Source organism: Hyperolius riggenbachi, chromosome 3, assembly GCF_040937935.1.
Source record: "Hyperolius riggenbachi isolate aHypRig1 chromosome 3, aHypRig1.pri, whole genome shotgun sequence".
NCBI lineage: Eukaryota > Metazoa > Chordata > Amphibia > Anura > Hyperoliidae > Hyperolius > Hyperolius riggenbachi.
Window position 1 is genome coordinate 11,118,150 of NC_090648.1, and position 26,763 is coordinate 11,144,912.

The window sequence follows — 26,763 nt, forward strand, 5'->3', positions numbered from 1 at the left end:
CAGGCTGTGGGACCTGCCTACTGCTGCCAATGCTTGCAATGATGCGCCTCCTTGCAAGGCCCACAAGCGCATCCTCCTTCTCCTCCTCAGAGCTGCTGAGGACGACATCCCCTGGAGGTGGTGGCACCCAGTCTCTGTCTGTCACCGGGTCATCATCATCCTCCCCCTCCTGAAACATGTCCTGCTGGGATGATGACCCCCCAAACTCCTCTCCTGATGCATGGATGGGCTGCTTGACTGTCGCCACAGTCTTGCTGTCCAATCCCTCATCTCCCAAAGTGCCCATCAGCATCTCCTCCTCCAAATCGCCAACAACAGCAGACAATTGACGCATCATGCCTGGGGTCAAAAGAGTGCTGAGTGACAGGTCGGCGACTGACGGTGAACTGGCCTCCTCCCCAGGCCCTGCTGGGCGGCTGCTGCGAACAGGGGTGGTGGTGGTGGTGGTGGTGAGGGTGGAGGCCTCGGATGCAGAGCTGATGGCGGGCTGCTCATCCTCCGTCATCAGTTGCACCACAGTGTCTGCATCCTTTTCCTCAATGGGACGTTTCCGACCCGGCTGGAGGAAAATCGGAGCAGGTGCTACACGCTGCTGCTGCTGCTGTGTCTCTGCAGCGTGAGTTGCAGATGCTCCTGCTGGGCGGCGCCCAAGGCGTCCACGGCCAGTGGCTATGGGAGGAATGTTAGCCACTGACGCTGCTGCTGCTGCTGCGGAACTGTGCATGGTGGCGCGGCCGCGCCCGCGGCTTGCCACAATGCTGCTCCCTCTCCTCCTGATTCCCTTGCTGCCCTTCCCCTTGCCCAAACCGCGCTGGCTGCCACTTCCAGACATCTTCGATGTTTTGGGCGTAAACACAAAAGTTTTTGAAAAGGGCGGGTGAAAAGTGGGGTACTTTAATGGAGTGGGTTGGTGGGTGAGGTGACTGAGTGAGTGTCCCGACTCCCTAGTACAGTAAGTAAGTAGTAACAGTCAGGAAGTACAACTAGCAGTTACAATAATCAGTAGTAATCACAAGGAAATAGAGTGTGTGTACACTACAGACAGTGAGTGCACGCACGCGCAAACACGCGCAGGAGCTGGCCTATGAACAGAGAGTGAGTGAGTGTCCCTACTACAGTAAGTAAGTAGTAACTGTCAGGAAGTACAACTAGAAGTTACAATAATCAGTAGTAATCACAAGGAAATAGAGTGTGTGTACACTACAGACAGTGAGTGCACGCACGCGCACACACGTGCAGGAGCTAGCCTATGAACAGTGACTGAGTGAGTGTCCCTACTACAGTAAGTAAGTAGTAACTGTCAGGAAGTAGAATTTACAATAATCAATCAGTAATCAGAAGGAAATAGAGTGTGTGTACAGTACACAGACAGTGAGTCCACACACACACGCAGGAGCTAGTAGCCTATGAACAGTGACAGTGAGTGTCCTAGTACAGTTACAGTATATAACTATTCAGAAGGAAATAGAGTGTGTGTACACAGACAGTGAGTGCAAGCACACGCAGGAGCTAGCCTATGAACAGTGACAGTCAGTGAGTGTCCTAGTACAGTTACAGTATATAACTACAATACAAAATACAATTACTAAGTAGTAAAGGACAGCAGAAATACTGTCTAATACTATCTAATACTGTCTAATACTGTCTAATACTAATGAGAAATAAACTAACAGAGGACAGGAGGACAGCTGCCCACACAGGCAGGCCCTGAGGCCTAAAGCTGTAAGCCTGCAGCAGCAGCTGGCCTGTCTCTATGTAACACAAAAGCTACTAACTAAAATACAATGTCTATCTAACTAACAACAATATAGGTGTGTATAGGAGGTGTATGTGAGCAAAAACGCTAGGTAAATGACCACAATAGAGCTCTTGCTAAGCCAAAGCACAAAGGAGCAACTCTCTCTCTATGCAAGTCTCAGGCAAGGACGGAGAAACGGAACATGGCGGCCGCTATTTATAGGGTAGGGGCTGGCCAGGGTCCCCCTCTGTGATTGGCTGCCGTCAGAGGGCCTGGGAGCCCTCTGATTGGCTCTAAGGACATCAATCTGGGCTATGACGCTATTCGAGCTCGGTATTCGAGCTCGAATAGCGCAGTTTGCTCGAATAGCTCGAATAGTGAATGGGCTATTCGCGTTTACTCGAATAGCCCATTCGAATAGCTGCAGCTATTCGGAGCTCGAATACCGAGCTCGAATAGCTGAAAAAGAGCTCGAATATTCGAGCTACTTGAATATTCGAGCTCTGCTGAGCACCACTGGTTACCAAGACCCTAAGGCAGCATACTGCACAGCCGAAGGAAGTATTCGCCATAGCGATATGATTTGCTGTGGTACGTCTACACGGCAAGTACTTCCTATGGCTTTGTAACAAGGTTCCTTAACCTCTTGACGACCAGCTAACGCCGATTGGAGTAAACTGGTCGTCTGCAGGTTACCATGGAAACGGCCGCTCGATCGAGCGGCCTTTCCATGTCAGTTCACGGAGGGTGTCTCCGTGAAGAGCCGGAGAGCCGCCGATCGAGGCTCGCCGGCAAAATGTAAACAGGCGGGGAAGAAATCCCCGCTGTTTACATCATACGGCGCTGCTGCGCAGCAGCGCCGTGACGTAGATCGGCGATCCCCGGCCTCTGATTGGCCGGGGATCGCCGGCATATGATAGGCTGAAGCCTATCCTTCAATGTGCAGGACGGAAATCTCACAGGGGGAGGGAGAGGGAGGGAGGGAGCGGGCGAGACGGCGGAGAACGCGGCGGAGGGGGGCTTTGAAGAGCCCCCCCCCCCCCCCGCTAAGCAAATGCAGCCGGCGGCGATCAGACCCCCCCAGCAGGACATCCCCCTAGTGGGGAAAAAAGGGGGGTAGTCTGATCGCCCTGCTGCACTCCTGATCGGTGCTGCGGGCTGTAGAGCCCACGCAGCACCGATCATTGAAAAATCCCCTGGTCGGCAAGTGGTTAAAGGACTTACGAGGCAAACACACACAAAAAGGTTAATTACCTCATGGCCATTGCAGTGCTCCTAGCAGACTATCAGCGCCTGGCCTGTTACTGTCTGGCCCTCTGTTAGCATAATCCCAGCTGTAGTTCAGTCCCTGACCCTGCCCAGGGTCGCCCTATCAATTTGCGATTAAAAACGCTGCTTTAAAAATCCTGCGTCTGCGCACTTCTTAGTTGCTAGTGCGGCTGCGCAGGCTCTCTGTCCTGTCATAGGCCCGTCCCCGCTCCCTTCGCTCAGCTTTACATCATGTGGGCATGCCCGCACAGCCGCCCACATGACTGATTGAGGGTCAAGTCACGTCTCCCCACACTCAGCGCTGCTTCTCTCGGCTGAGGGGGCGCGGCTGACTTGTCCCTCAATCAGTCATGTGGGCGGCTGTGCGGGCACGCCCACATGATGTAAAGCTGAGCGAAGGGAGCGGGGACGGGCCTATGACAGGACAGAGAGCCTGCGCAGCCGCACTAGGAACTAAGAAGTGCGCAGACGTAGGATTTTTAAAGCAGCTTTTTTAATCGCAAATTGATAGGGCGACCCTGGGCAGGGTCGGGTCCTGCACTACAGCTGGGATTATGCTAACAGAGGGCCAGACAGTAACAGGCCAGGCGCTGATAGTCTGCTAGGAGCACTGCAATGGCCATGAGGTAATTAACTTTTTTTTGTGTGTTCGCTTCGTAAATCCTTTAAGAATGAAATCTTGGACTTTTAGGCCTTGATGAAGAGGCCCTTAGTGGTCTTGAAACATTGGCGACCTTGACTTCATACTTCCCAATACATAAGATGTGCTGCCTCGCGTATATCAAAAAAGGGCGCCTGGAAAAAAAGGGCGCGGGGTGTAGCCGAAATTAGAAGCTTGAATGCAAAACCGTATTTTTCGTTTAAGAGGTTATAAACGATAATTTAGTGCTAAATTCGTTAAATAAACGGAAATGAAATGGCAAAATACCGTCTATAACAGTAAACGAATTCTGAAATGAAACGTCAAATAGCGTCTATAGCAAAAACGATATTTACACTTGTATTAAGCATAGTACTAGAATGGTAGATTTTACAGGTATTTTACTGCAATTATACCTAACTTTAGGGTCACAGATATCTCTCCTTATCCCTATCCCTCACACCTAGACCCCCCTTTGTGTAAATACACATAATGTAATAAATTGTATATATTACATATATTGTACTATAACTATACCTAACCTTACTCTCATACAGAGCCCTCCCTGTACCTATCCCTAACCCCTAGACCCCCCTGGTGGTGCCTAAACCTAAGACCCCCCTGTTGGTGCCTAAACCTAAGACTCCCCTGGTGGTGCCTAAACCTAAGACCCCCCTGTTGGTGCCTAAACCTAAGACTCCCCTTCTGGTGCCTAAACCTAAGACCCCCCTGGTGGTGCCTAAACCTAAGACCCCCCTGTTGGTGCCTAAACCTAAGACTCCCCTGGTGGTGCCTAAACCTAAGACCCCCCTGTTGGTGCCTAAACCTAAGACTCCCCTTCTGGTGCCTAAACCTAAGACCCCCCTGGTGGTGCCTAAAACTAACCACCACCCTGGTCCTAACCCTCCCTGTACCTATCCCTAACCCCTAGACCCCCTGGTAATGCCTAAACCTAACCATCCCCACTGCACAAAACACGCTAAACACATATAAACAATAATATATTTAATTCTTAAAATACTTCACTCCAAATAACATGAATAAAATAATTTATATATTTGTAATAGAATAACTAGCCTTAAAATCACGTAGAAATCTTAAAATAACAGTAATATTTAAAGCGATATTTTAGTAACTATAATTAACGCATTAGAAGTGTAAAAACAAAGTTAATACCATAAGCGATGTATTTCTAATACAATCAGCTTTAGAAACGTTATTTAAGCATTATACATATGAAAACGAATTTTAAATGATAAAAGAAGTGTAAACGAAATTTTAGTCATTATAGTTTTATAAGCGCATTTTTAAAACGAAAAAAACTAGTTAAAACCCATATAAGCGAAATTTACAAACGGAAAAATGAGTATAATACAAAGTCTAAACGAACTTGTAAACGATATTTGTTATAAACTTTATCCTGTAAACGGAAACCTTTGTTAACACGATCCCTGTAACCGCTATTTCTCGTGCGCCCTTTTTTCCTGTCGGGCGCCGAATAGCCGATATTTTGCATTGCAGTCTATGGCGGCGCCATTTTTGTCCACTATCCCTGTGCGCCCTTTTTTACTAGTTCCGTGCTGCCTCAACCAATCTTCTGTAAGCAGTAGCAGTGGAGGGGTGTTGCAGATTTGGGGGTACCTTACAGGAGAGCTGGACTGGTGCTGAGTAACCCTCAATACGGAGAATAGAGATCCCAGTCACACAGGTAGATTTCACACACGGTGGAATAAATTCGTCTGGGGAGAAAGAAATGGGTGTTTTTCTCCCGGAACGTCCTCGAGGCCTCGATGAGGGTTTTTTTTTACCCTCCAGATTTTGACAAGTGAAAAATGAGATAAAGACGCTGGCATTAAAGAGAGCGGAAATGAAGGTGGGATAAGTGGAGGGCTGAGATTGGGATGATGATGGTAATGAGAGTGGAATCTTCAGGAGAATGACAGCTGCTGTAACCCCCCCCAACCCTCCTCCCCCCAAACAGGCTCGTTAAGGCTCCTGACTAATTAATCCTCTCAAATTACAGCATGATTAATTAGACCTCGGTTACCATGGAAGAAAATGAGTGCAGCCTTCCGGGGCTCTGGCAGGGGAGGGGTTAACCCTGCTGCGTTCCTTGACAAAAGACGTACCCCCGGGATGGGGGATGGGGGATGGAAGGGATGCTCTGCAGGGTGGGGGAGTCATGGTGGCCACACTTGTTACAGGTGAGGGAGGTCATGGTGGCCACACTTGTTACAGGTGAGAGAGGTCATGGTGGCCACACTTGTTACAGGTGAGGGAGGTCATGGTGACCACACTTGTTACTGGTGAGGGAGGTCATGGTGGCCACACTTGTTACAGGTGAGGGAGGTCATGGTGACCACACTTGTTACTGGTGAGGGAGGTCATGGTGGCCACATTTGTTACGGGTGAGGTATGTCATGGTGGCCACACTTGTTACTGGTGAGGGAGGTCATGGTGGCCACACTTGTTACAGGTGAGGGAGGTCATGGTGGCCACATTTGTTATGGGTGAGGGAGGTCATGGTGGCCACACTTGTTAAGGGTGAGGGAGGTCATGGTAGCCACATTTGTTACAGGTGAGGGAGGTCATGGTGGCCACATTTGTTATGGGTGAGGGAGGTCATGGTGACCACACTTGTTACTGGTGAGGGAGGTCATGGTGGCCACACTTGTTACAGGTGAGGGAGGTCATGGTGACCACACTTGTTACTGGTGAGGGAGGTCATGGTGGCCACACTTGTTACAGGTGAGGGAGGTCATGGTGGCCACACTTGTTACGGGTGAGGGAGGTCATGGTGGCCACACTTGTTACAGGTGAGGGAGGTCATGGTGACCACACTTGTTACTGGTGAGGGAGGTCATGGTGGCCACACTTGTTACAGGCGAGGTATGTCATGGTGGCCACACTTGTTATGGGTGGGGGAGTCATGGTAGCCACATTTATTACGGGTGAGGGAGGTCATGGTGGCCACACTTGTTACAGGTGAGGGAGGTCATGGTGGCCACATTTGTTATGGGTGAGGGAGGTCATGGTGGCCACACTTGTTATGGGTGAGGGAGGTCATGGTAGCCACATTTGTTACAGGTGAGGGAGGTCATGGTGGCCACATTTGTTATGGGTGAGGGAGGTCATGGTGGCCACACTTGTTACAAGTGAGGGAGGTCATGGTGGCCACACTTGTTACAGGTGAGGGAGGTCATGGTGGCCACATTTGTTACAGGTGAGGGAGGTCATGGTGACCACACTTGTTACGGGTGAGGGAGGTCATGGTGGCCACACTTGTTACAGGTGAGGGAGGTCATGGTGACCACACTTGTTACGGGTGAGAGAGGTCATGGTGGCCACACTTGTTACTGGTGAGGGAGGTCATGGTGGCCACATTTGTTATGGGTGAGGGAGGTCATGGTGGCCACATTTGTTATGGCTGAGGGAGGTCATGGTGGCCACACTTGTTACAGGTGAGGGAGGTCATGGTGGCCACACTTGTTACAAGTGAGGGAGGTCATGGTGGCCACATTTGTTACAGGTGAGGGAGGTCATGGTGGCCACATTTGTTATGGGTGAGGGAGGTCATGGTGGCCACATTTGTTACAGGTGAGGGAGGTCATGGTGGCCACATTTGTTACGGGTGAGGGAGGTCATGGTGGCCACATTTGTTATGGGTGAGAGAGGTCATGGTGGCCACACTTGTTACAGGTGAGGGAGGTCATGGTGGCCACATTTGTTATGGGTGAGAGAGGTCATGGTGGCCACACTTGTTACAGGTGAGGGAGGTCATGGTGGCCACATTTGTTATGGGTGAGGGAGGTCATGGTGGCCACACTTGTTACAAGTGAGGGAGGTCATGGTGGCCACATTTGTTACAGGTGAGGGAGGTCATGGTGGCCACATTTGTTACAGGTGAGGGAGGTCATGGTGGCCACACTTGTTACAGGTGAGGGAGGTCATGGTGGCCACACTTGTTACAGGTGAGGGAGGTCATGGTGGCCACACTTGTTACAGGTGAGGGAGGTCATGGTGACCACACTTGTTACGGGTGAGAGAGGTCATGGTGGCCACACTTATTACTGGTGAGGGAGGTCATGGTGGCCACACTGGATATGGCTGAGGGAGGTCATGGTGGCCACACTTGTTACAAGTGAGGGAGGTCATGGTGGCCACATTTGTTACAGGTGAGGGAGGTCATGGTGGCCACATTTGTTATGGGTGAGGGAGTCATGGTGTCCACACTTGTTACAGGTGAGGGAGGTCATGGTGGCCACACTTGTTATGGGTGAGGAAGGTCATGGTGGCCACACTTGTTACGGGTGAAGGAGGTCATGGTGACCACATTTGTTATGGGTGAGGGAGGTCATGGTGGCCACACTTGTTATGGGTGAGGGAGGTCATGGTGGCCACACTTGTTATGGGTGAGGGAGGTCATGGTGGCCACATTTGTTATGGGTGAGGGAGGTCATGGTGGCCACACTTGTTACAAGTGAGGGAGGTCATGGTGGCCACATTTGTTACAGGTGAGGGAGGTCATGGTGGCCACATTTGTTATGGGTGAGGGAGGTCATGGTGGCCACACTTGTTACAAGTGAGGGAGGTCATGGTGGCCACATTTGTTACAGGTGAGGGAGGTCATGGTGGCCACATTTGTTATGGGTGAGGGAGGTCATGGTGGCCACACTTGTTACGGGTGAGGGAGGTCATGGTGGCCACATTTGTTACAGGTGAGGGAGGTCATGGTGGCCACATTTGTTATGGCTGAGGGAGGTCATGGTGGCCACACTTGTTACAGGTGAGGGAGGTCATGGTGGCCACACTTGTTATGGGTGAGGGAGGTCATGGTGGCCACACTTGTTACAGGTGAGGGAGGTCATGGTGGCCACACTTGTTACAGGTGAGGGAGGTCATGGTGTCCACACTTGTTACAGGTGAGGGAGGTCATGGTGGCCACATTTGTTATGGGTGAGGGAGGTCATGGTGGCCACATTTGTTATGGGTGAGGGAGGTCATGGTGGCCACACTTGTTATGGGTGAGGGAGGTCATGGTGTCCACACTTGTTACAGGTGAGGGAGGTCATGGTGGCCACACTTGTTACGGGTGAGGGAGGTCATGGTGTCCACACTTGTTACAGGTGAGGGAGGTCATGGTGGCCACATTTGTTACAGGTGAGGGAGGTCATGGTGGCCACATTTGTTATGGGTGAGGGAGGTCATGGTGGCCACACTTGTTACAGGTGAGGGAGGTCATGGTGGCCACACTTGTTACAGGTGAGGGAGGTCATGGTGGCCACACTTGTTACAGGTGAGGGAGGTCATGGTGACCACACTTGTTACGGGTGAGAGAGGTCATGGTGGCCACACTTGTTACTGGTGAGGGAGGTCATGGTGGCCACACTGGATATGGCTGAGGGAGGTCATGGTGGCCACACTTGTTACAAGTGAGGGAGGTCATGGTGGCCACATTTGTTACAGGTGAGGGAGGTCATGGTGGCCACATTTGTTATGGGTGAGGGAGGTCATGGTGGCCACATTTGTTATGGCTGAGGGAGGTCATGGTGGCCACACTTGTTACAGGTGAGGGAGGTCATGGTGGCCACACTTGTTATGGGTGAGGGAGGTCATGGTGGCCACACTTGTTACAGGTGAGGGAGGTCATGGTGGCCACACTTGTTACAGGTGAGGGAGGTCATGGTGGCCACACTTGTTACAGGTGAGGGAGGTCATGGTGGCCACACTTGTTACTGGTGAGGGAGGTCATGGTGGCCACACTTGTTACAGGTGAGGGAGGTCATGGTGGCCACACTTGTTACAGGTGAGGGAGGTCATGGTGGCCACACTTGTTACAGGTGAGGGAGGTCATGGTGGCCACACTTGTTACAGGTGAGGGAGGTCATGGTGGCCACACTTGTTACTGGTGAGGGAGGTCATGGTGGCCACACTTGTTACAGGTGAGGGAGGTCATGGTGACCACACTTGTTACTGGTGAGGGAGGTCATGGTGGCCACACTTGTTACAGGTGAGGGAGGTCATGGTGGCCACATTTGTAACGGGTGAGGGAAGTCCTGGTGGCCACACTTGTTACAGGTGAGGGAGGTCATGGTGGCCACATTTGTTACTGGTGAGGGAGGTCATGGTGGCCACACTTGTTACAGGTGAGGGAGGTCATGGTGGCCACATTTGTTATGGGTGAGGGAGGTCATGGTGGCCACACTTGTTATGGGTGAGGGAGGTCATGGTGGCCACACTTGTTACAGGTGAGGGAGGTCATGGTGGCCACACTTGTTACAGGTGAGGGAGGTCATGGTGTCCACACTTGTTACGGGTGAGAGAGGTCATGGTGGCCACACTTGTTACGGGTGAGGGAGGTCATGGTGGCCACACTTGTTATGGGTGAGAGAGGTCATGGTGGCCACACTTGTTACAGGTGAGGGAGGTCATGGTGTCCACACTTGTTACGGGTGAGGGAGGTCATGGTGGCCACATTTGTTATGGGTGGGGGAGTCATGGTGTCCACACTTGTTATGGGTGAGAGAGGTCATGGTGGCCACACTTGTTACAGGTGAGGGAGGTCATGGTGGCCACATTTGTAACGGGTGAGGGAAGTCCTGGTGGCCACACTTGTTACAGGTGAGGGAGGTCACGGTGGCCACATTTGTTATGGGTGGGGGAGTCATGGTGTCCACACTTGTTATGGGTGAGGGAGGTCATGGTGGCCACACTTGTTACAGGTGAGGAAGGTCATGGTGGCCACACTTGTTACAGGTGAGGAAGGTCATGGTGACCACACTTGTTACGGGTGAGGGAGGTCATGGTGGCCACACTTGTTACAGGTGAGGGAGGTCATGGTGGCCACATTTGTTACAGGTGAGGGAGGTCATGGTGGCCACATTTGTTACGGGTGAGGGAGGTCATGGTGGCCACACTTGTTACAGGTGAGGGAGGTCATGGTGGCCACATTTGTTACAGGTGAGGGAGGTCATGGTGGCCACATTTGTTATGGGTGAGGGAGGTCATGGTGGCCACATTTGTTACAGGTGAGGGAGGTCATGGTGGCCACACTTGTTACAGGTGAGGGAGGTCATGGTGGCCACACTTGTTACAGGTGAGGGAGGTCATGGTGGCCACACTTGTTACAGGTGAGAGAGGTCATGGTGGCCACACTTGTTACTGGTGAGGGAGGTCATGGTGGCCACACTTGTTACAGGCGAGGGAGGTCATGGTGACCACACTTGTTACAGGTGAGGGAGGTCATGGTGGCCACCCTTGTTACAGGTGAGGGAGGTCATGGTGGCCACACTTGTTAAAGGTGAGGGAGGTTATAGTGGCCACCCTTGTTACAGGTGAGGGAGGTCATGGTGGCCACACTTGTTAAAGGTGAGGGAGGTTATAGTGGCCACACTTGTTACAGGTGAGGGAGGTCATGGTGACCACACTTGTTACGGGTGAGGGAGGTCATGGTGGCCACATTTGTTATGGGTGAGGGAGTCATGGTGGTCACACTTGTTACGGGTGAGGGAGGTCATGGTGGCCACACTTGTTACAGGTGAGGGAGGTCATGGTGGCCACACTTGTTATGGGTGAGGGAGGTCATGGTGGCCACATTTGTTATGGGTGAGGAAGGTCATGGTGGCCACATTTGTTATGGGTGAGGGAGGTCATGGTGGCCACACTTGTTACCGGTGAGGGAGGTCATGGTGACCACACTTGTTACGGGTGAGGGAGGTCATGGTGGCCACATTTTTAACGGGTGAGGGAAGTCCTGGTGGCCACACTTGTTACAGGTGAGGGAGGTCATGGTGTCCACACTTGTTACGGGTGAGGGAGGTCATGGTGGCCACATTTGTTATGGGTGGGGGAGTCATGGTGGTCACACTTGTTACAGGTGAGGGAGGTCATGGTGGCCACACTTGTTACAAGTGAGGGAGGTCATGGTGGCCACATTTGTTATGGGTGAGGGAGGTCATGGTGGCCACATTTGTTATGGGTGAGGAAGGTCATGGTGGCCACATTTGTTATGGCTGAGGGAGGTCATGGTGGCCACATTTGTTATGGGTGAGGGAGGTCATGGTGGCCACACTTGTTACGGGTGAGGGAGGTCATGGTGGCCACATTTGTAACAGGTGAGGAAAGTCCTGGTGGCCACACTGGATATGGGTGGAAGAGCCATGGTGGCCACACCTTTTACAGGTGAGGGAAGTCATGGTGGTCACAGTTGTTAGGGGAGGGGGGGTCATAGTGGCCACAGGTCTTATAGTTGGGTGAGTTATGGTGGCTATATCTGTTTTGGGTGGTGTGGGGCTGTTATTGAAGCCATACTTGTTAACTTAACACTAGTTATGGATTGGGGAATCAAATAACGGGAGATAATTCATAAGATACATTTTGTGATTCAACTCTCCTTAAAGAGAGTCTGAAGCCATAAAAAATAACTCTTTTTTATTGGCCATTTATCTTCAGCAATATGATCATAACTGAAACGCTGCATTCCCGCGACAGAATGATGTCTTCATACACCCAAAATTCCACGACTTTCCGGGGAGTAGTGTTTGCTGCCTCGGGGAGGCAGAGCTTTGCTCAGTAGCTCTGCCTCTGCTCACATCAATCTTTAATGATCTCCACCTCTCCCCGCCCCTTTTAGTGAAAGACGAATGAGAGGGGTGCGGAGAGGTGGAGATCGGTGGAGATTGACATGAGCAGAGGCAGAGCTACTGAGCAAAGCTATGCCTCTTCCAGGAAGCGATCCCCGAATTTTGCACCGGGGATTTGGGGGGTATTGTTCTGCTGTGGGAATGCAGTGTTTCAGCTATGATTTTATTGCTAAAGATAAATGGCCAGTAAGAGTTTTTTGGGGGGGGGGCTTCAGGTTTTCTCAGCTCCGACAGATGTCTTAACCACCCTCTTTTTACAAAACTTTTGGGGAACAATTGTTATGGGTTGGGGGAGTCACGGTGCCACACTTGTTATGGGAGGGTGTCATGGTAGCCACACTAGTTATAGGTGGGGAGAGTCATGGTGGTCACACTAGTTGTTGGTGAGGAGAGTCATGGTGGTCACACTAGTTATAGGTGAGGAGAGTCATGGTGGCCACACTAGTTATGGGTGAGGAGAGTCATGGTTGCCACACTAGTTATAGGTGAGGAGAGTCATGGTGGCCACACTAGTTATGGGTGAGGAGAGTCATGGTGGCCACACTTGTTATAGGTGAGGAGAGTCATGGTGGTCACACTAGTTGTAGGTGGGGAGAGTCATGGTGGTCACACTAGTTATGGGTGAGGAGAGTCATGGTAGCCACACTAGTTATAGCTGGGGAGGGTCATGGTGGTCACACTAGTTGTTGGTGAGGAGAGTCGTGGTGGCCACACTAGTTATAGGTGGAGAGAGTCATGGTAGCCACACTAGTTATAGGTGAGGAGAGTCATGGTGGCCACACTAGTTATAGGTGAGGAGAGTCATGGTGGCCACACTAGTTATAGGTGAGGAGAGTCATGGTGGCCACACTAGTTATAGGTGAGGAGAGTCATGGTGGCCACACTTGTTATAGGTGAGGAGAGTCATGGTGGTCACACTAGTTGTAGGTGAGGAGAGTCATGGTGGCCACACTAGTTGTAGGTGAGGAGAGTCATGGTGGTCACACTAGTTATAGGTGAGGAGAGTCATGGTGGCCACACTAGTTGTAGGTGAGGAGAGTCATGGTGGTCTCACACTAGTTGTAGGTGAGGAGAGTCATGGTGGTCACACTAGTTGTAGGTGAGGAGAGTCATGGTGGTCACACTAGTTATGGGTGAGGAGAGTCATGGTGGCCACACTAGTTATGGGTGAGGAGAGTCATGGTGGTTACACTAGTTGTAGGTGAGGAGAGTCATGGTGGTCTCACTAGTTATAGGTGAGGAGAGTCATGGTGGTCACACTAGTTATGGGTGAGGAGAGTCATGGTGGCCACACTAGTTATGGGTGAGGAGAGTCATGGTGGTCACACTAGTTGTAGGTGAGGAGAGTCATGGTGGTCACACTAGTTATAGGTGAGGAGAGTCTTGGTGGTCACACTAGTTGTAGGAGAGGAGAGTCATGGTAGCCACACTAGTTATAGGTGAGGAGAGTCATGGTGGTCACGCTAGTTGTAGGTGAGGAGAGTCATGGTGGTCACACTAGTTGTAGGTGAGGAGAGTCATGGTGGTCACACTAGTTATAGGTGAGGAGAGTCATGGTGGTCACACTAGTTGTAGGAGAGGAGAGTCATGGTGGTCACACTAGTTATAGGTGAGGACAGTCATGGTGGTCACACTAGTTATGGGTGAGGAGAGTCATGGTGGTCACACTAGTTGTAGGTGAGGAGAGTCATGGTGGCCACACTAGTTATAGGTGAGGAGAGTCATGGTGGCCACACTAGTTGTAGGTGAGGAGAGTCATGGTGGCCACACTAGTTGTAGGTGAGGAGAGTCATGGTGGTCACACTAGTTGTAGGTGAGGAGAGTCATGGTGGCCACACTAGTTATAGGTGAGGAGAGTCATGGTGGTCACGCTAGTTGTAGGTGAGGAGAGTCATGGTGGTCACACTAGTTGTAGGTGAGGAGAGTCATGTTGGTCACACTAGTTATAAGTGAGGAGAGTCATGGTGGTCACACTAGTTATAGGTGAGGAGAGTCATGGTGGTCACACTTGTTGTAGGTGAGGAGAGTCATGGTGGTCACACTAGTTGTAGGTGAGGAGAGTCATGGTGGTCACACTAGTTATAGGTGAGGAGAGTCATGGTGGTCACACTAGTTATAGGTGAGGAGAGTCTTGGTGGTCACACTAGTTGTAGGAGAGGAGAGTCATGGTGGTCACACTAGTTGTAGGTGAGGAGAGTCATGGTGGTCACACTAGTTATAGGTGAGGAGAGTCTTGGTGGTCACACTAGTTGTAGGAGAGGAGAGTCATGGTGGTCACACTAGTTGTAGGTGAGGAGAGTCATGGTGGTCACACTAGTTGTAGGTGAGGAGAGTCATGGTGGCCACACTAGTTATAGGTGAGGAGAGTCATGGTGATCACACTAGTTGTAGGTGAGGAGAGTCATGGTGGTCACACTAGTTGTAGGTGAGGAGAGTCATGGTGGTCACACTAGTTATAGGTGAGGACAGTCATGGTGGTCACACTAGTTGTAGGTGAGAAGAGTCATGTTGGTCACACTAGTTATAGGTGAGGAGAGTCATGGTGGCCACACTAGTTATAGGTGAGGAGAGTCATTGTGGTCACACTAGTTATAGGTGAGGAGAGTCATGGTGGTCACACTAGTTGTAGGTGAGGAGAGTCATGGTGGTCACACTAGTTATAGGTGAGGAGAGTCATGGTGGTCACACTAGTTATAGGTGAGGAGAGTCATGGTGGTCACACTAGTTGTAGGTGAGGAGAGTCATGGTGGTCACACTAGTTATAGGTGAGGAGAGTCATGGTGGTCACACTAGTTATAGGTGAGGAGAGTCATGGTGGTCACACTAGTTGTAGGTGAGGAGAGTCATGGTGGTCACACTAGTTGTAGGTGAGGAGAGTCATGGTGGTCACACTAGTTATAGGTGAGGAGAGTCATGGTGGTCACACTAGTTGTAGGTGAGGAGAGTCATAGTGGTCACACTAGTTGTAGGTGAGGAGAGTCATGGTAGTCACACTAGTTATAGGTGAGGAGAGTCATGGTGGTCACACTAGTTATAGGTGAGGAGAGTCATAGTGGTCACACTAGTTATAGGTGAGGAGAGTCATTGTGGTCACACTAGTTGTAGGTGAGGAGAGTCATGGTGGTCACACTAGTTATAGGTGAGGAGAGTCATGGTGGTCACACTAGTTATAGGTGAGGAGAGTCATGGTGGTCACACTAGTTATAGGTGAGGAGAGTCATGGTGGCCACACTAGTTGTAGGAGAGGAGAGTCATGGTGGTCACACTAGTTGTAGGTGGGGAGAGTCATGGTGGCCACACTAGTTGTAGGTGAGGAGAGTCATGGTGGTCACACTAGTTATAGGTGAGGAGAGTCATAGTGGTCACACTAGTTATAGGTGAGGAGAGCCATTGTGGTCACACTAGTTGTAGGTGAGGAGAGTCATGGTGGTCACACTAGTTTTAGGTAAAGAGAGTCATGGTGGTCACACTAGTTGTAGGTGAGGAGAGTCATGGTGGTCACACTAGTTGTAGGAGAGGAGAGTCATGGCGGTCACACTAGTTGTAGGTGAGGAGAGTCATGGCGGTCACACTAGTTGTAGGTGAGGAGAGTCATGGTGGTCACACTAGTTGTAGGAGAGGAGAGTCATGGTGGTCACACTAGTTGTAGGTGAGGAGAGTCATGGTGGTCACACTAGTTATAGGTGAGGAGAGTCATAGTGGTCACACTTATTATGGTTGGGGGCCCTATTTTATAGCTGAGACCCTACTTTAGGGTGTAGAGAGGCAGGTTTTTAACAGGCTTTCCTGTGACTTACAGTTCTTCTTCACTTCATATTGTAGCTATACTGCTTTTTGTAATAATTCTATGATTCTAGCAATACGCCGAGACAAAACAATGCTTAATAGCTGAGCAGGACAATGCAGTAAGCCGCGACTTAATAGATTCCTCAAAGGCTTCTATAGGACAGTCGCTAATAAAGCCTAATAGAAAGAAAAATCTCACTCCCGAATGGTAGATAAAAGCTGCCATCAAAGCTCAGCTATATTTCTTCCTATAAGACTCCAGCGAGACAGGGCCAAAATGACAATAAACCTCTATCGAGACAAGATGAATAACGCACTACAAGGCTAGAAGCAGACACGTCTTCTGGTTCACCGCCAAGATTCAGGAGGACAATTATCTGCCGGCTTCTGATAGGGCAAAGCTTCGAGGCCGAACAGACCACAGAGCAAAGTTTAATGGATTACTACCAGGCTCTAATTGTACTGGGCTAAATTTTTTACTACCAGACTTTTCTTCATGATGAGGTTTTGTAGCTTTCATAGTTCACTGCCAGACCAGAAGAGGAGAAGTCCTTATTTGAATCTACCAAGCTCTGACAGGGAGGCTTCAGGGAATAATAGATAACGAGGCAAGATTCAGTGGACCAGGCTTAAGTTTTTTATTCCAGGCTTTCACGTGAGGTTTTGAGGCTTTTATGGGTTGCTGTCAGGTAGGAGGAGGACAAGTCTTTATAATTATCTACAAGGTTCCGAGGGCAGCTCACTACCAGGATTTTACAGAACATGGCTTTGCAGTTTACTAAAAAACCTCTAATAAAGAAAGGTTTGATGTTCCGGTAAAATACTGAACTATATCACTGACCTCTACTACAAACTGTCTGGAGAAGTATTTTAGCTTATTACGAAGATAATGGATCTAGCAAGACAAGAACTATAGTTCGGTACTAGGCTCTAGTAGGATAACGGTTTTTAGCAGGGTCTAGTATGAGCAAGGCTGGGGCAAGGTTTTCCAGCACCAGAGGCAGAGATTCCAAAGTGCACCACCCCTACACACGTATATACACACACACACACACACACGCACACACACACACGCACACACACACACACATTTGTTGGTAGTCTAGTGGTCCCACAACGGTATTCCCTGGCAGTCTAATGGTTCCTCTATAACCTCACTGTATTCCCCGGTGGTCTAGTGCTCCACCCATCACTCTGCAGTATTCCCTGGTAGTCTAATGGTCTCCCCACAGTACTTTCTTGTAGTCTAATGGTCCTTCCATCACCCTGCAGTGTTCCCCGATGGTTTATTGGTCTGCTGATTTTCCCAAAATTTTGGTCTAGTGGTACCCCATCCCCCCCCCCTGCAGTATTGCCTGGTGGTAGTCTGGGGGGGGGGGGGGGCTGATGGTCTAGTGGTGCGCACCCCCCTGTAGTATTGCCTTATTGCCTAGTGGTCCCAGCAGAGTAATCTGGATGTTCCTCTGGTGGTTTCCCTGCTGTGCTCCCCCCATATGCAGAGCTATGCACAGTGGGTGGGGTTTCCAATAGAGACTCACCCACTCCAGGCTCCAGTCACTAGAGGTCCCACCTGTCTTCTGCAGCACATTACCCCCCCCCCCCCCCCCTCTTCCCCCCAGCTCTCTTCTTCCTGATTCACAGATCAGAGGGGCAGAAAGTGGATGGCGCTGCAGAAGACAGGAGGGGCCTCTACGGTAGTAGTTGGATCCTGGAAGAGGTGAATGTCACTGCATATAGGGGGGAGCAAAAGAAGTTCCGAAGGACAGGGAGGAAGAAAAGAAGTCACCCCCTTCCTCCCCCTACATCCCTTGCACTGTCAGCCTTGCGGGCCCCCATATGGCAGTACCTGTTCTACTGTTCTGATGGCAGCCCTGGGAAGGCAGGGAGTAGAGAGAGGAAATGTGTCTCATGGCTCTGCGCCCGCAGGATGACAACTCTCGAGTCTCTTCCTTGGCCTGGGAATAAGCAGGACAAGGCTTTATAGAATAACAAAAATACTAATATTTTCTTGTAAATCTGAATCTGAAGATGTCCCAAGATGGAGTGTCTGAGACTGACTGGAGAAGCACATGGGATACCTGGAGATCCATGCATCATATGAGCTTAAGCAGATCCTGGCATTAATCACGTTACATTTGCCCTCAGAGGAGATGGTGCCCCTAGGGGGGTTTGGTACCTCTGGTTTCTCCAGGTATCCAGCTCATTCAGGGCTTGGAAACCCATCAGGTGTGGCATTAATCACGTTACATTTGCCCTCAGAGGAGATGGTGCCCCTAGGGGGGTTTGGTACCTCTGGTTTCTCCAAGTATCCAGCTCATTTAGGGCTTGGAAACCCATCAGGTGTGGCATTAATCACGTTACATTTGCCCTCAGAGGAGATGGTGCCCCTAGGGGGGTTTGGTACCTCTGGTTTCTCCAAGTATCTAGGTCATTATCTAGGTCCAGGTATCTAGGTCATTATCTAGGTCCAGGTATCTAGGTCAGGTATCTACAGTAGGTCATTCAGGGCTTGGAAACCCATCAGGTTGATCATAAAGCAAACAACCAAACAAACAAGGATTTGCCATTCCTTTTTGTCTCGGTCTTCATGTTCAAAGAAAGATGTATGGAGACCACCAGGGTTCCTTTGTCTTGGTAACAAATTCATTGAAAATTACATGCATCATCCTAATTGTTCCCTTGACAAAGAAATCCTGGTGGTCTTCAAATGGTGGTCTTACTTTCATCATTTGAATAAAAAAATAAAATAATTCAGTATTCTTTGTCAACATGAATTGATGCTTCATCTACCTGAAGAGCCTCGAGCACCCGGCAGTTTGTTTCTTGGCAGATACCACGAGGAGTGTCAAGTATAATTGTTGTTGAAGATCTTAAATTAGATCCTCCATTTTACTAGCACACAATGAAGAGTTTTCAGAACTGGGTGCGTTTCTGAGGGCTGGAGTCAAACTGTGGTATTCTGCACAAACTGTAGGGGGTGCCGGAATGTTCCTGTTGATCTTATGAATATAGCTTTGCAGTAAACCAAGAAGATACAAAAACATGATTTATCCTAGGTGGGTCTTAGTGAGCACTAGGGGATTGATTCTAGGGGCTTGATTCAGTAAACGGTGCTAACCCAGTTAGCACGCCTAAAGACTTTGGGCGTGATAACTAGGGTGCTAACTGGGTCAGCACCGTTTACTAAATTTACATCGCGCGCAAAGTCCCACACTGAAAACTTTGCGTGCCCACAGCGCGGTGTGCGCGAAATGTCGCATCGCGGTGCGACGAAAACGGTGCGTTGATGCGCCTATAAGGTCGCATTGCGTGCGACTTTAACGTCACATGGTGCAACATTAAGGTCGGGTGCGTTGTTTTTGCTGTGCGTGTGCAAAGTTTTGCGTGCGGGACTGTGCGCGCGATGTGAATTTAGTAAAGGGTGCTAACCCAGTTAGCACCCTAGTTATCACGCCTAAAGTCTTTAGATGTGAATTTATTGTGCCTAAACTAACTTTAGGCATGATATAGGGCTTTTCACAGGCGTGCTAACACTTAGCACGGTTTACTGAATCGAGCCCTAGGTGCTAGCAGGACAAGGGTTTATAACATGACACTAAGCTCCTACAGGATAAAAGTTATAGCATTAGTACTAGGCTCTAGAATGACCAGGGTTATAGCTCAGTACTAGGTTCTAGCAGGATAAGAGTTATTACTAGATTTTTTAGAGAAACTAAGGTTATAGCTTAGTATTAGTCTCTAGAATGATAAGGGTTATAGCTTAGTGTTAGGCTCTAGAATGAGAAGGGTTATAGCTTAGTACTAGACTCTAGAATGAGAAGGGATATAGTTTAGTACTAGACTCTAGAAACATGGGGGCTATAGCATTAGAGAAGGGTTAATGCTTAGTACTAGGCTCTAGAACGAGAAGGGATATAGCTTAGTACTAGACTCTAGAATGAGAAGGGATATAGCTTAGTACTAGACTCTAGAATGAGAAGGGTTATAGCTTAGTACTAGGCTCTAGAAACATGAGGGCTATAGCATTAGAGAAGGGTTAATGCTTAGTACTAGGCTCTAGAACGAGAAGGGGTATAGGTTAGTACTAGGCTCTAGAAGGATTAGGGCTATAGCATTAGAGTAAGGTTATAGCTTAGTACTAGGCTCTAGAAGCATTAGGGCTATAGCATTAGCATTATGTTCTACAAGGAGTAGGGTTATAGCATTAGAGTTGGGTTATAGTTTAGTATTAGGCTCTAGAATGAGGAGGATTAATGCTTAGTACTAGGCTCTAGAATGAGGAGGATTAATGCTTAGTACTAGCCTCTAGAAGCTTTAGGGCTATAGCATTAGCACTAGGTTCTACAAGGAGTAGGGTTATAGCATTAGAGTAGGGTTAATGCTTAGTACTAGGCTCTAGAAGCATTAGGGCTATAGCATTAGAGTAAGGTTATAGCTTAGTACTAGGCTCTAGAAGCATGAGGGCTATAGCATTAGAGTAAGGTTATAGCTTAGTACTAGGCTCTAGAAGCATGAGGGCTATAGCATTAGAGTAAGGTTAATGCTTAGTACTAGGCTCTAGAAGCATGAGGGCTATAGCATTAGAGTAAGGTTAATGCTTAGTACTAGGCTCTAGAAGCATTAGGGCTATAGCATTAGAGTAAGGTTATAGCTTAGTACTAGGCTCTAGAAGCATTAGGGCTATAGCATTAGAGTAAGGTTATAGCTTAGTACTAGGCTCTAGAAGCATGAGGGCTATAGCATTAGAGTAAGGTTAATGCTTAGTACTAGGCTCTAGAAGCATGAGGGCTATAGCATTAGAGTAAGGTTATAGCTTAGTACTAGGCTCTAGAAGCATTAGGGCTATAGCATTAGAGTAAGGTTATAGCTTAGTACTAGGCTCTAGAAGCATGAGGGCTATAGCATTAGAGTAAGGTTAATGCTTAGTACTAGGCTCTAGAAGCATGAGGGCTATAGCATTAGAGTAAGGTTATAGCTTAGTACTAGGCTCTAGAAGCATTAGGGCTATAGCATTAGCACTAGGTTCTACAAGGAGTAGGGTTATAGCATTAGAGTAGGGTTATAGCTTAGTACTAGGCTCTAGAATGAGAAGGGTTATAGCTTAGTACTAGGCTCTAGAAGCATTAGGGCTATAGCATTAGAGTAAGGTTATAGCTTAGTACTAGGCTCTAGAAGCATTAGGGCTATAGCATTAGAGTAAGTTTATAGCTTAGTACTAAGCTCTAGAAGCATGAGGGCTATAGCATTAGAGTAAGGTTATAGTTTAGTACTAGGCTCTAGAAGCATTAGGGCTATAGCATTAGCATTATGTTCTACAAGGAGTAGGGTTATAGCTTAGTACTAGGCTCTAGAAGCATGAGGGCTATAGCATTAGAGTAAGGTTAATGCTTAGTACTAGGCTCTAGAAGCATGAGGGCTATAGCATTATCACTAGGTTCTACAAGGAGTAGGGTTATAGCTTAGTACTCTTCTCTAGGCTGGATTTGCCCCTTGGTTGGGTTTGTGGTGGTATGTTTGCAAATGGCGTAAATGTATCACAGGAAACCCTGATTTAAGTTGGTGACTTGCTGAGTAACTTCTCTCCTCCTGCAGATATCCGGGACAGTGGCAAGAAACCCGTCATGATGTTTATCCATGGAGGATCCTACATGGAGGGGACCGGCAATATGTTCGATGGTAGCGTCCTTGCTGCGTACGGCAATGTCATCGTGGTCACCATCAACTACCGACTGGGAGTACTCGGTATGTCAACACAACTTTTTATATCACTGGTGGGCACAAGGGGTTTGTCGCAGGATACGGGACCATGCCTCCCAACCTGAAACCGGGACAGTTGGGAGGCATGCAAGTCTCCATTGGGCAGAAAACGGAAGTGTTGTGTCGGGGTTAAACTCTAGTCCGGAAGCTGTATAAATTTACTCCATACCAGCTGATAGATGGGCATTGGGCAGTTCCCTATTCTCTTTACTCCATGCAAGTTTCTCTGCCTTTCAGGACCATTCTCAGTGCTTGTCCCTGGGTCTCCTCTGGGTGAAACAGGTGTCAGAGTGAAGTGGTTTCATATCACTTGTTTATGGCGATCGGCAAAGCGCTACAACACTTGAGGGAGATTCCACTATCCAAATCACAAGCTCTGGTGATTAGGGCAGCGGAGTTACTCTCATGGAGTTCTGCCTGCAGCATTTCTGGAGCGATGCAGGGTATTATCACATCCCTTCTAGACGCTCTGAGAATGGCTCGTTATTTTGTGTAACAAATCTCAAATGCTTAGCGTTTGTGATTGCAAATACAATTCTAGAGGGTCTCAGTCCCTACTATTGTTATTATTGTCAGTGATAGTATCAATATTGCTATTATGCTTCGTACACATGATGAGATTTATTGCCAGATCAATCATTTCCAACATGTCCAATCTGATTTTCAATCGATTTTCTGATCAATTTTCCATAGAAGTGAACGGAAAAATCAATCAGAAATCAGATCGGACATGTTGGAAATAATCGATTTGGCAGTAAATCCGCATACATTACCTGATCCGGCCGGCGCGAGTTCCCCGGTCTCTGCTGTCTTCTTCTGAGCGCTGGGCTCCAGCTTCACTTCCTGTCCGGGGAAGTTTAAGCAGTAGAGGGCGCTCGGGACAGGAAGAAGTGAAGCATGCTGGAACCAGCAGAGAAGGAGTAGTGGTGACAGCGGGGACACGCGCCGACAGAGCAGGTAATGTATTGCCGTTAGCGTCGGTCGTCTCCCGACCTGCCGGCAATTGAGCAAAATCTTCCGCACGGACGGATCGACGGGAACGATTGATTTCGGACGGAAATCGATCGTTCGGTCAGCGTTTGCACAACGATTTCACAGCAGATTTGATCACAGTGATCGAATCTGCTGTATATCGGCGGGAAAATGGTTAGGTGTATGGGCCCTTAAGAAGATTTTAAATTAATATCGAACGAAAATTATTTGGTGTAGAACGGCGATTCAAATGAAAGAGGAGAGCATACGCTACAGAAAGGTATGCATCATTAAGTACTTTACAGTACTGGTCGGAGTAGAGAATCTGTACTCTAATATTCTTACAATAAAAAGCATACCATTCTATTCCTTATTTTCTCCTGGGCCCCTCTGTGCTGTTTCTGTCACTCCCTGCTGCAATCCTGGCTTGTAATTAACAGTTTTAGGCAGTGTTTACAAACAAATGACTGGCTTCTAACCACAGTATCATAGGCTGTGAACAGCTATCTGGTGTGATTCATGCAGAGCTTGGAGGGGGTGTGTAAAGCTTCTGCCAATGACAAGCAGTGCTGCACATTCCACACATTCCAGCCTCTTGCCGACAGACACGACAGAGGAAAGCAGATAAGATTTATTACAGAGACAGTGCAACTAGAAAAGGTTGCAGTAAGACAGACCACATCAGAACAGGTATAGGAACTTATAGAATAGAAAAAATAAGGCTCAAAATTTTGTTACAGAGTCTCTTTAAAGGCATGCCCATGAGAGGTGTTCGGAGTCCCTTTAAGATGCCCTTCGACTTTCCCATTTTTTAAAATAAAGATGATTAATTTTCTGCGATCGATTCGAAAAGAAACTTTTTTCAATTTTTTTTAAATAAAAATCTGATCAGATTTGTTGGAAAAATCAAATAGTAGAACATAAAGATGGAAAGTTTTATACGATAGTTTGATATTTTTGGAAAAATTGATCATAAGTGTTGGTATGGTATATTGATTAGATTTTTTTGATTGCTTGATTAAGCGTAAAAATCAATCAGATTTCTCTGGTGAAGAAAAAAGAAATGGCATCTTTTCTATTACTATTGCTATTACTGCTATTCCTTTTAGTATTACTGTCACTGTCACTGTTCCTGTTACTGATAAGGTGGCCAAACACCATTTACAGAGAAATCTGATCAGTTTTTTTCTACTTGATAGAATAATCAGACCAATTTACTATACACTTATGGATTTATTGATTATCGATTTTTCTGAAAAGATCAAGAAAATGATCAAATAAAACTTTCCGTTTTTATATTTTTCTATCTGATTTTTCCAACACATCCAATCAGATTTTTATTGAAAAAAAAATAATTGTAAAAATCGTAGTTTTTTTAGATCCCCAAAAAAGGTTTCTTACACAATTGATCATTTTTATCGATAAAGATGGGAAAATCGATTGATTTGATTGTATTGCGTATGGTTATTACTATTACTGTTACTGTTATGATACTATTAAAGTGGCCCCACACCCTACAGTTTTTTAAATTTCTTTCAATGCAAGGATCACAATCAATTTTCCTGATTGATTGTAACAGTTGAATATCTGACCAAATGTACCACACACGTGTTCAATGTTTCCCCAATTATGGAAAAAAAAAAATTGAAAACTGAGAAAATGGCTTGGTTCTATATATTAATAAATTGACAATCTACCACACACCATTCAATTTTCGTAAAAATTGATCAGAAAAATCCACCATTCCCAATCGACTTTTATCGAATAAAAGTGGGAAATCCGATCAGATTTCTTGCTTGAATTAAAAAAATTCAATTTTTTGGGAAATCCGAGCTTTTTTATTGAATTGCCGTAAAAAAATCGGATCATTTTATTGCATTGTGTGTGGCCACTGTTATGTTACTACGGCAACAAATAACTGGCATGCCTTAGGGGATAACGGAAACTATTTGGGGGGGGAGGGGTTTCCGGTGTAATGTCTGATTGCGCTGCCCGGAAGCTCCCCTCCACACTGAGTAGCGCGCAGGCTCAGTGTGAAGTAAATTATGCTGCTGGTGGTAAAATTCTAAATATCTCCACTTCCACACATCCTACCCTCCCCAAATTTTCAGGGTAGGGAGGGGATCCCCAGAACGACCTCTATGCCAAATTGCAGCCCTCTAGCCCTGCTGGTTCAGGAGATAGATTACAGAAACCTATCTCGGGAACCAGCAGGGCTCTGGGGCTGTAATTTGGCATAGAGATTGTTCGGGGGGTCCCCTCCCTACCCTAAAAATTTGGGGAGGATAGGATGTGTGGAAGCGGAGATATTTCGTATTTTACCACCAGCAGCAAAATTAAATAGGAAATGTGGCTACACAGTCTCCTACTGCGCATGCGTGGCAGCGCAAATCCACAGGCAGCGTAATCACACACAACACCAGCCCTAAAATACTCACCAAGCCTTCAGTGACATCCTGTAGCTCCTAGCGGCTACCGGTGCACAGCTTCCAGGGTGTCACATGACCCAACATGTGTCATGTGACAGTGACACGCCAGGAGGCAGAGCTACGCACTGAGGATGGCGGAGAGCTGCTAGCAGCCACAGGACATCGCTGGAGGCTCGTTGATGTCACATGATCCAACATGGGTCATGTGACATGCCAGGAGCCACGCACTGAGGATGGCGGAGAGCTGCCAGCAGCTACAGAACATCGCTGGAGGCTCGGTGAGTATTTTATCCTGCACCGGGGGTGGAAGCACATGTATCAGGCGATCCCGCCGTTACTGGGTACTAGGGACTGTGCTGTATTACTGGCATGTTACTTTTACTGGTATGTTTCTATTAGTGTCACGCTTATTGCTGTCACTGTGTTTCCCCGCAGGGTTCATGAGCACGGGAGATCCAGCGGCCAAAGGCAACTACGGGCTCCTGGATCAGATACAAGCGCTGCGCTGGCTGGAAGAGAACATCGGCCATTTTGGGGGAGACCCAGAGAGGATTACCATATTTGGATCAGGGGCGGGAGCCTCTTGTGTCAGCCTCCTCATCCTCTCCCACCATTCTGAAGGTCAGTGCCGGCCTCAGCCACTTATCATATGTATAACCGGTCACACAGGACAGAATTCCTATATGATTTTGGCGGAGTTTATACGAATTTGCGTTCGCCGCGCATCTAATGCAAGTTAGTGGCATCGCATTTGTTGTGTGATTTAATGAAAGTGTCGCGTGGTGTCTCTAACATTCTCCTGAGAGATCTCAGCCAAAGCTCCGGGCAACAAGGAGATGGAAGCCTCTGGAAGCTAAAGGTGGCCACTAACAGTCCAATTTCTAGTGAAAAATCGTTTGAGCGATCAGACATTCTGATTGGATGGGTTGTAAATCATCTCAGTTGATGGGCACAATACATTACGAACAATTATGAAAATAGTTAATCGATTGGATTTTCGTCAAACCAAAATATGGATTTTCTTGTTGGTTGTGATAGATAGAAAGCAAAGATTGGTCCGTTGGTGGTGTAGTGAACGATTTTTCTTCCAATCAGAATTATCTGATTGTTGGAACGATTTTTCACTAGAAATTGGATAATTAGTGGCCACCTTAAAGAGGAGCTGTCAGCCATAGTATCTCAGAAAACCCCCCACACATATATAAGTAGATAAATACTTGCTCTACTTACATAACACATGTATTGCACTGTCCACGTTTTGATTTTTTGATTTTTGAGTTTTTTCTACAATAAAAAAAGAGAAAATCCTTCTTAGCATTTCCCATTTTAACTGTGGCTATTTTGAAGCCAATCCTGATGTCATTTCCTCCCTTACTCCCCTCTGCCTGATTGTGTATGCATTGCCTGCCCTTTGCTATAGAAAGTGCATTGTCTCAGGATGAGAAACATAGGCCAATCAGAGAGGAACAGAGGTGTGGGAGGGGAAATAGGAGGGAAAGAGGCTTCAGCCAATCAGGTTGCATTAGTTAA

At 48.0% G+C, this 26,763-nt stretch overlaps 1 protein-coding gene across 4 annotated transcripts in view; it reads left to right on the forward strand.

Annotated features, from left to right (window-relative positions):
- Positions 1 to 26,763, forward strand: part of NLGN2 (neuroligin 2) — a 476,375-nt gene that overhangs the window by 427,002 nt on the left and 22,610 nt on the right. For all 4 annotated transcript variants that reach the window (XM_068273846.1, XM_068273847.1, XM_068273845.1 and 1 more), the window contains 2 exons: positions 21,668 to 21,817; positions 25,669 to 25,854. In XM_068273846.1, coding sequence (XP_068129947.1) covers positions 21,668 to 21,817; positions 25,669 to 25,854 — 336 coding nt within the window. The remainder of the gene's footprint in view (positions 1 to 21,667; positions 21,818 to 25,668; positions 25,855 to 26,763) is intronic.